The 15,215-nt window shown below is 47.4% G+C and overlaps 1 protein-coding gene across 5 annotated transcripts in view; it reads left to right on the top strand.

Annotated features, from left to right (window-relative positions):
• Positions 1-5,908: 5,908 nt before the first annotated feature.
• IFT43 (intraflagellar transport 43) overlaps positions 5,909-15,215 on the top strand; it is a 48,955-nt gene continuing 39,648 nt past the window's right edge. For 2 of the 5 annotated variants that reach the window (XM_065063865.1, XM_065063864.1), the window contains exons 1-2: positions 6,140-6,271; positions 6,786-6,872. In XM_065063865.1, the coding sequence (XP_064919937.1) occupies positions 6,218-6,271; positions 6,786-6,872 (141 nt within the window). In that variant the 5' untranslated portion in view covers positions 6,140-6,217. Of the gene's footprint in view, positions 5,955-6,139; positions 6,272-6,785; positions 6,873-12,037; positions 13,249-15,215 lie in introns of those variants that run through there. The other 3 variants (XM_065063866.1, XM_021287462.2, XM_021287463.2) reach the window with 3 other exon arrangements.

Here is a 15,215-nt window from a genome sequence, read left to right as displayed (position 1 = left end):
CAGGTGCTGCGGGGCTGTGGGTGAGGCAGGAGCTGGGCAGAGCTCTCTGTAGCAGTCAGTACGTGGGCCTTCGTGCTGGGGCAGAGCTGGGACCCATGGGCAGATGGCCCCAGCACCTGGACAGGTGGTGTCTGGCAGCAGCACAGCTGGTCCATGGCTGGAAACACTGGGCACAGCTGTGGGGAGCCTTCCATCACCTGTACGTTTAAGGCGTCTGGTGCTGGGAGAGCACTGCCAGCTCAGAGGCCAGCAGCTCATCCAAGACATGGAGTGTGGAAGCAGTTCAGAGGAAATCCAGGGGGTAGCTAGGGGTGCTGGATGCCCAGTGAGCCCATTCCCTGCAGCTCTGAGGAGACCAAAGGGTGAGCTGCTCACGGTTTGCTTGTGCTTTGCTTGGGGAAGAGGAATTTGAGTTCTTTGATGGAGCAAAGATGTAACAAGATCTAGCGGCTCCAAGATGACATCAGACAAATCACAACTTGAAGTAAGTTGCAAAGTCTGAGTACTGCCGTTAACTGTCCATGGATGATTTTTATGTAGATTGTGATGGATATTTCTAGAGCTCCTCAGGCACTTCTGAAATGAATTCTGGATGCTTTCGTGCTCTGGGACCTCCTCTACCCTGCATTAGGTTGGAGGTCACGCAAAATGCAGTAGAATGGATAGCGTTGGAGTTCAGTAATCATTTTGCTACAGTGTCGCATGGTGAATTATTAGTTAAGATGGAGATAAGTACAGGAATTATAAGAGATTGCTAGAGGAGTTCTGCAGTGGCTGGTCCTGGGCCCAGTTTTCATTAATGATCTTGGCACATTGAAATAGATGTGCTAATGAAATTGGCTGCTGATCCAAAGTTGGGAGGCATTGTTAATATAGGGGAGGACTGGGATATCCTATAGGAGGGGGTAGGCAATTTTGATGGCTGAGACAGCAGAAATGGGATGAAATGCAATAGTGCAAAACACAAGGTTATGTTGTTGATAGCTGAGAGCAGACTTTTCTGTTATGACAGTGGGGACTTACCGTTTGGAAATAATAGCGGAGAAGAAGGAGTTAGATGTGGTGCCGGCTCCAGTGCTGGGCCACTCACTTTCTGCTCTGGGCTTTGCTCTCTCCACGTTGAGAAGAGGTGGGGAAGCTCCATGGTCTGACATGTGCTGGAACCACTGCTGGTGGCTGCGAGGAGCAGTCACTAACAGGTTGCACGTCTTGGACGCACTGGAATCCAGCTGGGGCTGAGGGAGAGCCCAACGAGGCTACTGAATGTGTGAGTATTGTAGGAAATATTTCACACTTGGCAACCCTGACTAAGTTTTGACAGTCTGAGCCGGGGCTGATGTAACCCGAACAGCGTCGCTTCTCAAGGAGATCAAGACAGACAAATGCATGGGCCTTTTCTGCTTATCGAAGGCCCTTCCACCTTCCAGAGGGAGGAACCTCTTGTTTGAAGGTTTGCAATTGTTAGCAAATTTTGTCCTGGAACCCACACAAATAACAGAATATTTTCAGTTGATTTCCTCCTCCAAAACCCCTTAGAGATGAGGTAAATACTTTGAAAGGCATGGAGAAAAAAGTTGCAGAAAATCAAACTGAGGTGCTTGGAGGTGCCTGTGTGTGGGTAGCGTGGAGCCAGCTACAGCAGCAGTCTTCACCAAGCGCTTTGCTGCCCAGTGGAAGCTTGATGTTTTCAGTGGATTGGCCCGTGTTGAAATAGGGAGTCTGGCTGGCTGCCTGGCTTGAGGACTGGGTGAGGAAGAAAGGTGCAGCACTGTTTCACTTGTTGCTACTGGAATTGCCCTGCATCCCGTAAATCCTACTGCTGCCAGAGAGCTATTTAACCAAACCTTTGGCCACTCTGAATAAGGTGCTCATTGTTCTTTCCCACTGTGGTGCTACCATTTGGGCTTCCCACCATAGCTGGAGCTTTAACTTCACGTGTGTGCCCTTGCTCTAAAGGTGGTCTAGGACCAGAAGCATGTGGGAGTGCTCAAGTGTGATTGTTTTCCCAGACTCTCATGGCTTTCTCTTGGGCAGAAGGAGGACCAGACAAAAGCTCACAGAATCACAGAGTGTTAGGGATTGGAAGGGACATCAAAAGATCATCTAGTCCAATCCCACTGCCGGAGCAGGAACACTTAGATGAGGTTACACAGGAACGTGTCCAGGTGGGTTATGAATGTCTCCAGAGAAGGAGACTCCACAACCTCCCTGGGCAGCCTGTTCCAGTGTTCTGTCACCCTTTCTTCTCATATTTAAGTGGAACCCCCCGTGTTCCAGTTTGTACCCATTGCCCCTTGTCTTGTGATTGGTTGTCACCGAGAAGAGCCTGACTCCATCTCTCACCCTTTATATATTTATAAACATTAATGATGGTCACTCCTCAGTCTGCTCTTCTCCAAGCTAAAGAGTCCCAGCTCCCTCAGCCTTTCCTCATAAGGGAGATGCTCCTCTTCCTTGATCATCTTCGTGGCTCTGCAGTGGACTCTCTCAAGCAGTTCCCTGTCCTTCTTGAACTCTGTTGAGTATACTCTATTGAAGCTCTGTTCATAGGTCCAGTCAAGCAGTGATCAACAGCAGACAGTGCTACTGGGGGCCTCTGTTAGTCCTATGTGATGGGGTCTGAGTTGAAACCAGATGAAGGGAATCCATGCTTAGGTGTGAGAACTTGTCCGTGAAAGGAATGCTTGCATAGTTCTTACTTGCTGTTCAGATGAGGGAGGGTGGCGGCTGTGTGATTTATAGTGGGGACAAAACTGAACAAGCAAAGCAGACAGAGCCGAGAATACACTTGAAACTGCACACCAGGAAAGAGAAACTCTGGCTCCACGGACCAGAACTAAGCAGGAGGCAAGCACAGAAAATGGCTTTTGACAGCCACAGCAGCACCAGATGTTTGTCCTGTTAACTGTCTCCTCGGCTGAGTGGGGCTGCTGTAGGGCCAGGATCAAATGCTGTCTGCGGTGTCACCAGTAGGGCAGAGGAGAATTAAGCTGTTGGGAAAAGGTGACCCCAACGTTTAAAGCAAGATCAATTTTCAGCACAGCATGAAACGAAGAATGAAAACACTTTCTCCCCTGTTGCCCTCCCCAAGCAGGTAAAAGTGTGTCAGGATGGGTGACAAACCCTATTCCGATGAGTGGAGGAGTCCAGAGGGACTCGAGGAAGGACAAATTTTAGGTTTAATTCTTTCTGCATGTCTGCTCTTCCATCTCATCAAGAATCTCTGAAGTCAGAAGCCAAAGTTCTGAGTCATGGCTCGATTCCCAAGTGCACAAATGTTTTCTTTGCTGCACGTGGACTCCACTGTCATTCAGTCGGCCTGACACTCCTGTCTCTGGGGTGAGCAGCAAGCAGCACAGCGTGTTTTGAGGGGAGCTGGGATGTGCTAGTGTCTGGCATGGGGACCCAGGGGAATCATGAGGAGGGACTTGAGGGGTCAGTTCCAGACAAATGAACCCATGGGTCCTTCTGCTTCATGATCTGTCTGGCCAGGGGGAAACCCCATCCTCATCCTACCCTGCCTCCAGTAGGAACACCCCAGCAGCTGCCTGTTTGGGACCACAGCTGGCAATGCACTTCCATCTGAGGATTCCTGCCCCAGGGGTGCCCTCCTGCTTTAGCAGATATCAACTTTGCTCTGGATGCTATCATGCTTCTCTTAGGATGCTCTTTTTCTGATCAAGGAGGTCAGGTGTAAATGTATGCTTGTCCTAGGACTTCCCGCAATAGTGACAGCAACCAGGGTGCTCCAGTCTCCACCATCAATAAGTTCAATAAGGCCAAGTGCCGGGTGCTGCACTTTGGTCACAACAACCCCCTGCAGCTACAGGCTGGGCGCAGAGTGGCTGGAGAGCAGTCAGACAGAAAGGGACCTGGGGGTACTAATTGACAGGAAGCTCAACATGAGCCAACAGTGTGCCCAGGTGGCCAAGAAGGCCAACGGTATCAAAAATAGCGTGGTCAGCAGGACAAGGGAAGTGATCCTTCCCCTGTACTCTGCATTGGTGAGGCCACACCTGGAGTATTGTGTTCAGTTCTGGGCCCCTCAGTTCAGGAAAGACATTGAAGTGCTGGAGCGGGTCCAGAGAAGAGCAACACGACTGGTGAAGGGACTTGAACATAAGACCTATGGGGAGAGGCTGAGGGAGCTGGGATTGTTTAGTCTAGAGAAGAGGAGGCTTAGAGGTGACCTCATCACTCTCTATAACTACCTGAAGGGAAGTTATAGCCAGGTGGGGATTGGTCTCTTCTCCCAGGCAGTTAGCAATAGGACAAGGGGGCATGGGCTTAAACTCTGCCAGGGGAAATTTAGGCTGGATATTAGAAAGAAATTCTTTACAGAGAGAGTGGTCAGGCACTGGAATGGCCTGCCCAGGGAGGTAGTGGACTCGCCGTCCCTGGAGGTTTTTAAACTGAGATTGGACATGGCACTTAGTGCCATGATCTAGTAAACGGACTAGAGTTGGACCAAGGGTTGGTCTCGATGATCTCTGAGGTCTTTTCCAACCCAGTCGATTCTGTGATTCTGTGATCTCCTGGTACCTGCACAGCTGCACTGCTACAGCAGATCTTTGGCAGAGTCGATGTGAAGTGGGAAATCCAGGGCTGTACTCCCATGGTGGTGCAGCATGGGGCTGGGTGAAAACTGTCTTCTCCACTCCATGAACACTTGAATTTGTAATTAAAAGAGAAGAACAAAATATCTAGAAGATCATAATTTCAAAAAGCCTAACCAGCCTGGCTTCAAAAAAAGGAAAATCACGTCTCACTTACTGAATTCCTTGAACATGTCAAGGTTTGTAAAGGGAGATAGTATCTTTTATTAGACCAATTGATATAGCTGGAAAAAACAGACAAGCTTTCAGGCATAGAAACATTTATCTTTTGTTTGTTTGTTTGTTTGTTTGTTTTGTTTTTTCTAGCTATATCAGTTGGTCTAATAAAAAGTTACTACTTCTCCCCACAAGTCTTATTTCACTTAATCCTTAGATCATCACAATCACAGCGCAACTACTTGAAAATGTCAGTAAGGAATGGAAAAAAGGAGAAGTATTTGACACAATGTATTAAACTTGTTAAAGTTCTTCAGCCAGACCATGAGCTTCTACTAAATCTAAGCAGGTATGGAGAGAGATCTGGTGCCTTTAGTGAAAGGTATTCCTGGAAGGCTTAAAACTTTAGGTTACAGAGCCAATTTTCATCATGCAAAGTGTTAACAGAATAGTTTGTGTGGTGCAGTTCTTGATTGTAGCAGCAGAATAAATGGATGGCAATTATTTAGGCTAATGAGGATGGGTGAAGATTGTGAGGAATGTCCAAGATACCAGAAAAATACAGGCAAATAGACAAGGCACGGGAGAACCGAATGGGTATTTAAAATGAGGAGCTAAAACCAGATCTATTTGCAATTAATCTGTACATCTGTTCAGCCAAGAAAGGGACCAGGGGTCGTTTTATGCAGCTCAGTGGAAATCTCTGCACAACGTACGCGAGAGGCATATGTGTAATGATTGTTGCACTTACATTTGCCGCTTGGGGCTGCCCCCACCGAGCGCTCCGGGGGCCGGCTGTCTCATCTGGAAAGCAGCCTTGGAGAGCTGGGGAGAATTGGGAAGAGCATCAGAAGCCATCAGGAGACTTGGCAAAACCCTCTTTGAGGAGGCAGATCTACAGGGCTGGGATTATCTGCCTTAGCTGGGATATAGTGTATACAGTGAAGATCTGGAGAAGACAGGGTGGCGGGCTGTTTTCAACCTGCCCCAACTGCGCGTGAAATTAAAAACTGATAAAAGAGTGTTTACATGACGTGTTGTGCTGAGAAATTGTAGCCCCGCTGCCACCGTTAGGCCAAGATTTTAAGATCGCTAACGGGGCCGGATATATTTATACGGCTACCAAGAGCCCCCAGCACTGCGACTCACTGCCGGCTGCTCGGCAGGAACACGCAGCCTGTGGTGAGCCGCTCTGTGCGAGCTGTGCGGCCCGCCGGCTGCCCCTGCTCCTGCGCCGGGCCCGCGGGCAGGGGGCGGGCAGGGGAGAGGCCGGGCGCCCCCCACGGGCAGGCCAGGCTCCGTGGGGACGACACCCAGGGCGGACGCGGTGCCAGAGGGCGCAGGCCCGCGGGGCCGGGGGGGTCAGCGGCGCGGCCCCGGCGGGCGGCGGTTGCCGGGGCGGGGGGCGGGCTGTCTGCCGGAAGCACCGGCGGCGGCGGCGGCGCATGGAGGCTGAGGAGGAGCGAGCGGAGGCGCCGCGGCGTGGGGGAGTCGCCGGGGTGAGCGGGCCCGGGCCGCGGCCAGGCCGTTCCGAGCTGCCCGTTAGCGGCCGCGGGGCCGAGCAGCCCCGTCCCTCCGAGCTGCGGCTCCGGGGTCCGGAACCGCCGTCCGTTCGCACACGAGCGGGCGAGCGCGGCCGGGGCAGCCTCGGGGCTGGGCTGGGGGGCGCAGCCCGCACCGCACGGCAGCGGAGCGGGTACACGGTGTAGTCCGCCCCCGGGAGGCCTGCCCGCGCTTCGCCCTGGGCCCCGCCGGCGGGTTCGGCTGCTGTGGGACTCCGTGCGGCGGGAAGGGCTGCGCAGCCCCCGGGGGCGACCGGGGAGTGTGACCCACGCAGCGGCCGCGGGGTTAACACCTGCGGCTGGTGATGCGTTCGCACTGTTCAGGCGAACGTGTCTCATTGCAGGGCAGTGTGATGGCAGAGCTGTCGCTTGCAGGTTTTCCCCTGCTCCTATGCAGCTTTGTCAGTAACCGTGTGCCCTCCGCTCCTTTGCGTTTCCCCCTCTGCTACAGGTACTAAAGATGGGCAGTCGAGCCCACCAGGACATCTTTCCAGATGAAAACCTCAGCAAGAAGAATCCCTCACCTGTTGCTGGAGAGGTGGGTGTCCTGTCAGGAGAACCTGTCTGTAATCCTGCTGGTGTCTCTGGTGGAGAATTCATTTCTTCTGAGATTCCTTCTTGCACAGTGTGCTCAGTCCTTTGAAGTTTGTCCTTAGCGTTGGGACCCATGTGAACGCCTTGTCCCTTTTCTGGCGCTGCCCTCTGCATGATGTGTAGTTTTGACATAGGGTCGTATCTGGGGCACCACTTCTCACATGTGAGGTGTGGAAAATAGCATCAAACAGGACTTGGGCCTCTCCCTCTTGTACATGGATACCTTCCATGGGAATATGAGTGGGCATATAATTTTGTGACTAGATTTGCCACACTCTATGGTAGCAAGACAGAATACAGGTGAGCAGATGCCTTACTTTTGCACTTTGCTTTTGCTAGAGCCAGAGTACAGTATCTGAGATGGTCAGTCTGTGTACTGATGCTCTTCTTCCTTTCCTCCATGCACAGGCTACAACCGCCATGCTTTGCAACATCTGAGACTTTGTCTTGTGGGTAATAATATGCAAACTCAGTTCCCACTTGGCTTTGAAGAAAACTTCTGCTCAGAGAATATTCTGTCACTACATCTCATCTTCAAAAAGTAGAGATGGGCTGGAACCCCTCTTTCCCAGGAGAGTGAGGCAACATCCTCTAATACCCTGGACCCTTTTGATTCACTTCCTTGCTTGGTGTTGCAGATGCTCAAATTCTACCTGGAAGTTTGCTCTCTGATGTTAGCATGGCTTCTCCACAGGCATCTTCTGCTGGAAGGAGCACCTGCCAGGAAATGACATATGGATTTTGCTCCCTGACACCTTCAGAGGGAGAGGGGGTCTTCAGACTTCCACCTTAGAGATATTTATTTAAATGAGATGATACTTAGCTTTTTGCAATGCCAGTTGTGGGCTCCAGCACACTGTATTCTTGGCTTCTTTACATTGCAAACCGGGCCATGCTGGCACCAACTGTGCTTCATGCTACTGTGCTCAGAGCCCTGGGACCTTTTGTCTTGGGAGCGGCTGCTCCCTGATCCTCTGTGCCATGACAAAACTCTGTTACACCGAGTAGTTGTGTCTCAGCCATGTGTACTGGAATGGTTTTGTGGGGGATATTTCCTTGGACTCCCTGCAGTGCTGTTGAAAAGACACCCTAATGGTTTAGCTTACAATAACACCTCATAGAATAGGCTTCTTTTACTCCTCTTTTCCCTTAGTAGGCATAAAAAAGAATAATCTCCCACCTATGCATTCTCCACTGCCAGGTATGCTATAGAAGTTGAGGAGGGCATCTGTGAGGTAGTTTGCAGACAGTGTAATTTAAGAAATCGAAATAACCATGGGCACATAGCTAAAGGAGGTCTTAAGGAAACCAGCTGGTAGTTCAAGTGGGTGTAATCCTTGGTTAGCCTCCAGATTAGGGTGGCCTACTGTCAGATTGTTCTTGTACTGGAACTGGCTGTTCTAGCTCATGGATTGATTCCCTGGTTAGAAAGAGACCAGGGTGTGATGATGACTGACTGTAAATGACGGCAGTTGTACTTGGTGTGTCTTGCATCGTAGCCCTTGTAATAGCTGGGAAGAGATCATAAAGGCTCCAGTCCTTGGGCACCCCTGGAGAGACTAAGAAATAGCTACAATCTTCTGTTTGAAAGCAGTGAGCTTTTCCACAGCAGAAGGGTGAGGCCTTCCACGCCTTACAAGGTTCAAATATGTTTTTACTGGATCTTAACCACCACGAAGAACCCTTTGTGTCAATAGTCTCTCTTCAGGCAGTTCTTTGTTGCTAAATGTTGCTGTTAACTGAAAACCTTGGAACTACTGGAGAAATAACAAAATCCACTATAAATAATCCTCAGCCTTTTCTTTTGCTCCAGAATTGGAGGCTTCTTATACACTATCATATTTGGTACCAAAGTGAGAACTAATACAGTTTTCTCCTTCACCTTAGATTGGCAATCACTTTTCACTTTTCTGGAATCTTGGCCTTGGGTTGCCCCCAAGGTGTGGGGTCAGCTGTTACAATGGATGTCTCATTCAGCCATCTGGTCATCTTGAAACCTTTTCAAGGAACCATCCCCAAAGAAATGCAAAATAAAAAAAACAGTACTTTTTTTTTCTGGAACTGGCAGTAGTGGGGGAGGCCCCATGTAATTATAATAATTTCAGCATATGAGGTTTTATTCTTTTTACTGATTTTGAAGACAAATGGGTTCGTCTTAAACATTCACTATATTCACACTTTCATGTGCACTTTCACATTCAGTATGGTGATTCAGCCCCCAGTAGTTCTTAGAGTTTTCAAACTGGTTTAAGATTCATCTTGCCTTTTTTTTTTAATTATGTGTCAAGCCACCAGTTTTCCACCCATCTCAAATTTCTATAAACATACCATTTGTGCTTTTGTTTGGTTCTTATTAGTGACACCGAGAACCATCCAGGAAGTGTTTTCCAGTCAGAGCAGCTTGCTTGAAGGAAGCAAAAAGTACTTGTCTAGCTATGTTACAACATTTGGTCTTATTACAAGGAACTTCACTTGCAGCGGTGAACAACTCATTTAACATAATTAAAAAGATCTTTGCTTTGAAGTCAATGTGCAAATCATCTGACTTGGAGCAAAGATTTTAGCAGATTACTGCTGATATCTCATTGACCTGGACTCTGTCTTCTGAAAGAGAGTCCACACAAGGGTACATCTCCTCAACTATGTGTCTTCGCTCACAAATGTGTTGTTAAAACCTCCTTCCCTATAGCACAACTGCAATCTCTTGTGCCTTTTAGCCATATATACTTCCCCTAAGCTGTAAGAAGACAGTATACCTTAGTATCTTTTAAGTGTCTGTTGTGTGTATATATTTCCCACAATAATTTGTATCTGTAATTCCTCTGCCCAAATCTCTATTTGCACTTCCCATTCCTGTGTGGACATACCTGCATTGCCTTCAGGTTTAGACCTCTCCCTCCTCAAGGGACTCACCAAAGGTCACAAAGCTCAGGCTGCTATCTGACATACAGAGCATTCCTGCCTTTTCAGAAGTACAAGTACTGACAAACAACGCTGCAGCTATGTATTATTTCATGAGGCAAGAAGGAACATGATTATTTGCTGTAATTGGTGCAGTCAGCATCCTCCTGCAGCAATGGCTGTGAGTGTTCCTGGCCTTCAGAGCTCCTTGGCAAATCGGCAGGCACTTCTTGGGCACCCAGGGGGAATGGGAAATGGGAATTCCTAGAGATAAATTTGCTTGCTGCATGCCAGAACTCCACATTTCAAACATTCATTCTCGGAGGGGTAATGTATCCATTTTTCCATTGGGAGGCCTTTCCCATCCCCTGGCTTGATGTGTTACTTTTTACTCATCTTGATGCGATCAAGTTTCTGACAAAATTGGACAAACTGAAGCTGGTCATATTATTTGTATAATGGGAGGGGCAGATCATATAATGAGATTTGTTGAAGATCTTTGCTGCCTGATCCTTGCAGGACTTCTGGACACTTTTATAGAATGAAACTCAAACCTTTTTCCTGGTACTAACATCACTGCATCCAACAGCCTGAATACTGTCTTGATGACATCCACCAAAAGAAGCTGTTTGGCCAGGATTGGAACTCTTGAGGAGATTGACTTGGAAAGCTGAGTGGAAAAGCCCTTTTTTAAGACATATCAGCAAATTTTTCCTTCTCTGTGTCTTCTCTTAGCAAGAGTGAACTATTTGTTGTTCCATAGGAAATAAGTATGCAAAAATATTGTAGTCTTATCTTGCTTCCACTGTCTGTTTTCTCTGTCCTACAGTGGCAGGATTCTCTTGGGACTTTGTTCAAGACTTCTCTGGTTCCTACCTCTTGCAATCTCAATATAAAGTTGTTGGTGTCTCTGTGGCAGCACTTTGTAGATCCTTTGAGTGGAGACTTCTTTAATAGGTAACATGTCAGCCTGAAGGATTAAGGTTTTCCAGGCTATGTTGAGAATATCTCCACACAAGTAGGGCAGGAGCACTTGGGCTTTGTATGAGGGTTTGCCCAAAACTCATGACAGTTCTATGCTGGTTCTCTTTCCCACATTTCACCAAAGCCTCAGGAAAAGCTCTGTGCTTTCACTTCTTCTCTTGTTTTACCTGATATTTGCAAGCTTGCCTATGTAGTTGTGGTACTTGAGCAATGGTTAAAAAGGAAGCATTTCTGTGCTGTTAAAAAAAAAAAAAACCTTATTCAGGATAGATTCATATAGACAGATAAAAGTTTGGGTCACCTCCACTGCATATTGGAAGGATGTTCCCACAGGGGAATTTCGTAAAGCAGCTATTTGGACTTCCACCACCCAGCTTACAAACACTCCTGGCAGTGATTCTTTAGGCTGACATCCAGGCATCGTTTAAATAGGCCTCAGTTATCTAACCCAAGTGAATAAACAACTGCAAATCAGTTGCTGAGGGTGAAATCCACATGGAAGATTGCTCAAATAAGTGATTATTTAAATGCTTTTCCAACATATGTTGTCCAGCTGGATTTCTTTCCATGCTACTGCGAGTCCTGTACCACTTGGGCTTAGGTCATGTTGGGCCCTACAGAAGCCTTTTTGCTGTAGGATTTGGGAACAAGTGGGTCCCTGGCTGACAAAGACACACTTCCAACGGATTTTAACAGTTGGGCAAATATGATTTCATTTATGCTGCTCACTGATATGGACACTTCTGTACCCCAGGTGCCCTAACTTGCATGTAGCTTCACTCTGCTCCTGTCATGGTAAGACCATAAGACCAAATGACAACACAGACCCTACGTGGACTTAGATACCAAACCACTTTAATCAGAGATACACCTAATGAATCACATGGCTTCCCTACGCTACAGGAGAGATGATGCAGTTCAGAAGTCAGGTGGGTTAGAGTAGTGTTTCCAGCCATCTTGGTGTAGGGTCATGGGATACTCTACATTGTCTCCCTGAGTGATTCTGAACACTGTCATTTCTAGGATAGCAAAGAGATGACTGGGTTCTTAATTGCCACCTTTTTGCATTTGATGCCCAACAACTGGTTGTCGCCACTGCTGATGCTGGCAGGCTGCTCATCAGGAAGGTTCTCAACCGGTTTGCAACTTTCACCGTGATTAACAGGCTGCTTTCCTTGAGTTACTCATCTACCCCATAACCAAGCTACTCTCTTTTACCTACAGGGTTAGCTAAAGCTCACCTATGAAAGCTAACACTGTTGTCAGCTATGCCTGTCTGATGCAAACTGCTACAGCTGCTGCTCCCAGCGGAGGATCTGAGGTTGCCTTGAGAAACACTAGCTCCTGAAAAACGGGCTGCAGCCTGCTACAGTATACAACCCCTCGTATGGCTGGTCCAACATGACTTCTGGTCTCTGGCATGGTTGCAGAGCCTATCCATACAAATCTTTATAGCATTCTACACACCTGAATAATTTGGGGTTTTTTTAGTATGCTTTTCGAGGTCTGATTGCTGGCAAACTTTCCTGCCATTGCAGTCAAACAGACCTGCTTTATAGTATCACAATTGGTATATGCATAAATGACTGTGGATATAAAATCTTACAATGGTGGGATCAACTTTGTATTTTGTTCAAGTGAATAACGTTTCAAGGCATGTGCTACAGGACAGCCATTCATGTCAATCTCCAGACTATTTTGAACAGGCTTCCATAGTTATTCCCTTTAACTTCTTCCTCACTTTTCCCTTCCTGATTCTTCTAGGGCAGGGGTATCAAACTCGTTTTCACCGGGAGCCACGTCAGCCTCACGGTTGCCTTCAGAAGGCCGAATGTAATTTTAGTACTCCTACATTTATACAGTCCTAAGATTACATTCGGCCCTCTGAAGGCAACCGTGAGGCTGATGTGGCCCCTGGTGAAAACGACTTTGACACCCCTGTAATTTAGGATGAACAGCCTGAGGACAAGGTTTACCATGTAAGACTAGAGGCTTTCTAGGTGGATACTGGCTCCTCTGAAGGGGACTAGTAGAACTAACCTACTCATGTGTCTGCAGGCTACCTTAAGAGGGGACTGTATTGGAGAATAAGACAAAGTTTGCCTAAGATGCAGTGCCTTTCCACCATCCTCTGTTGCTATTGCTGACAGGTTTTTTTATTATCTTTGTAACATCTACTCTTATCAGCTGCTGCATCTTGTTCTGAGGTCACAGATGTATATGTGGCCATGGGAAAGATACTGTATTTTCATTTAAGTCAGGGCAGCAATAAAGTAATGGAGAACAAAACCTGACGGAGCCTAGATTTGCTGTCCAGTATGGTTAGCTTGCTCCCATAACATGAAAACTTGTTTTCAGGGATTACGAAGTCTTGCTGGTGTCCCAGAGGAGAAGACCAACCAGTAGTAACAAGGATGTGTGCCTTCGTATTTTCTGTGAGTCTTTCCTTTTTATTGCACCAGCACTGGAACACTAGTATCTGTGCCTGATAGGCTGGCTTAGTGCTCCTTACCAGGTTTCTGTTATAAAGAGAAAAGGAATATACATATCCTTTCTCATCCTGCATCAAAGCTAAAATACATCTCAATATTCATTTGGCATTAGAAGCCAGGGTGGTGCTCTTCAGAACAACCTGAGAACTAGTACCTGTTCCTGTTAAAGTCTTTGGGCTAATTGTCCTGCACTCTTCCTAACCATGGAATTGGCATTGCCCAGTTTTTCCTAGCTAGAGTTCGCTCTCTGTATGTGTTAGACAATTAAAGCATCCTCTCCTGTACTCTTTAATTCCTTCTGCTGAAGCACCAGCCCAGTGCTGGCAACACAGGAGATTTGTTTGTGAAATTTAAAGCCCAGAAAAGAAACCCGTATCACCCATCTCATTAATTCTGGCCTCAGAAGGGCATGTTCATCACGAGGAGTCAAGACTATACAGATTAGCTCAATTTTCTCTTGACAGTACTAGAGATGATATTGAAGGAAAAATCCACTGGGTTTATTTGTCAGTGATGGATGATTCAGGACTATGCCCAGAGCACTTTTCCATTTATCAGGCAAAGAGACCTCCCACTGATGGGTATAGTTTCGGAGACTGGTTACCCAATAGAATCTTTCCTGATAATTGATCTAAACTACTCTGCTTCCCCCAGCCAGTCCTTACAGTCATTTCACTGGAACTAATTCCACATCCATACAGTGCCCTAAATCATTGATTCCCAAGGTCTGCTGTACTGAGTGGTGGCTGGTCACATGCCACAGGCGCCTTCTTGCTCCTGGCTGCTAAATTTCATTAAAATAACTAAACTGATGTGACTCTTCCACATGAGCAACTGTTGTTGCTTCAGGGATGTTATGCAATGGTGCCTGGCAAGGAGATCTTCCTTAGTATCAAGTGATCCCTGCTTCGAAACCCCTCTTGTTTGGATAGTTCCTGCCCCCTTTATTCAGGCTTATGCTCTTAAGCATCACAGTCGCACTGTATAGTATTTTCCCATTTCTAAATGCCTGTGAAGGGTAACAAAATGGTTAACTGAGTGTTGAGAAATCTGAACTGATTGGTAAGCTGCTTGTAACTTATAATACTATAGGCTTACAAACTTCTGTTAATCCTATCGTCTTTTCCAAACCAATTTTTAATGGAACTTCATATTATAAAGTGTGATCCAAAACTTGTTGCAGTACATCCCTCCCTTACTCATGCCTGGCCAAGCTGAAATACTTGGCTTCTTGAATAATTTGTCCGAAGTTGGCCCCTTCGTCCCCCTGATGGCTCATGTAACCCTGCTCTGAACTCCCTTCGGGCTCTGCTGAGTGTTACAATCTGAACTGTTCTGGATTTGGTCCCTTTCGTCTCACTGCACTGAAGATACTGTGTGGCTGCCGGAATGCTAGCAAACAGCCCCATCTGGGCTGTCGATGTGAACGTACCTGCTGAAGTCCTGCCCTCCAGCCATCTGCCTGCTCTGAGACTTGTTTTGCATCCCCTGGCAAACTGCTCATCTGGATCTGAATTTTTGCCAGTTGAATCACTCATTTGGCTGCTCCTTCCAAGGCTGCCTGGGACATGTAGCCAAAGGCTGTAAGGCTGATCAATGGTATAATAAAGGGTGTATCCTAATATTTCAGTTAATTTGCAGAGGCAGAATAGGCAGGAGGAGTACGAACATGGCTGTGAGCCAAGATTTTGCTGGGTTCTCTTGCTGGCTTCGCCACAGATTTGCTTTGGGGCCCTGGGGAGGTCCCTCCTCTAGTTTGCTTTAGTCCCTTTCTGAAAGGAGGGCTAGAGCTCTATGCAGGAGAACTGTGGGGATTCCCTAAACTCAGATCCACTCAGATGCCTTGTCTTCATAGCAAAATCCACAGCCTTTATTAGGTGCTTGTGTAGTATATGGACAACCTCAGGATA

Source organism: Columba livia, chromosome 5, assembly GCF_036013475.1.
Source record: "Columba livia isolate bColLiv1 breed racing homer chromosome 5, bColLiv1.pat.W.v2, whole genome shotgun sequence".
NCBI lineage: Eukaryota > Metazoa > Chordata > Aves > Columbiformes > Columbidae > Columba > Columba livia.
This window is presented reverse-complemented; position numbering and strand designations above follow the sequence as displayed.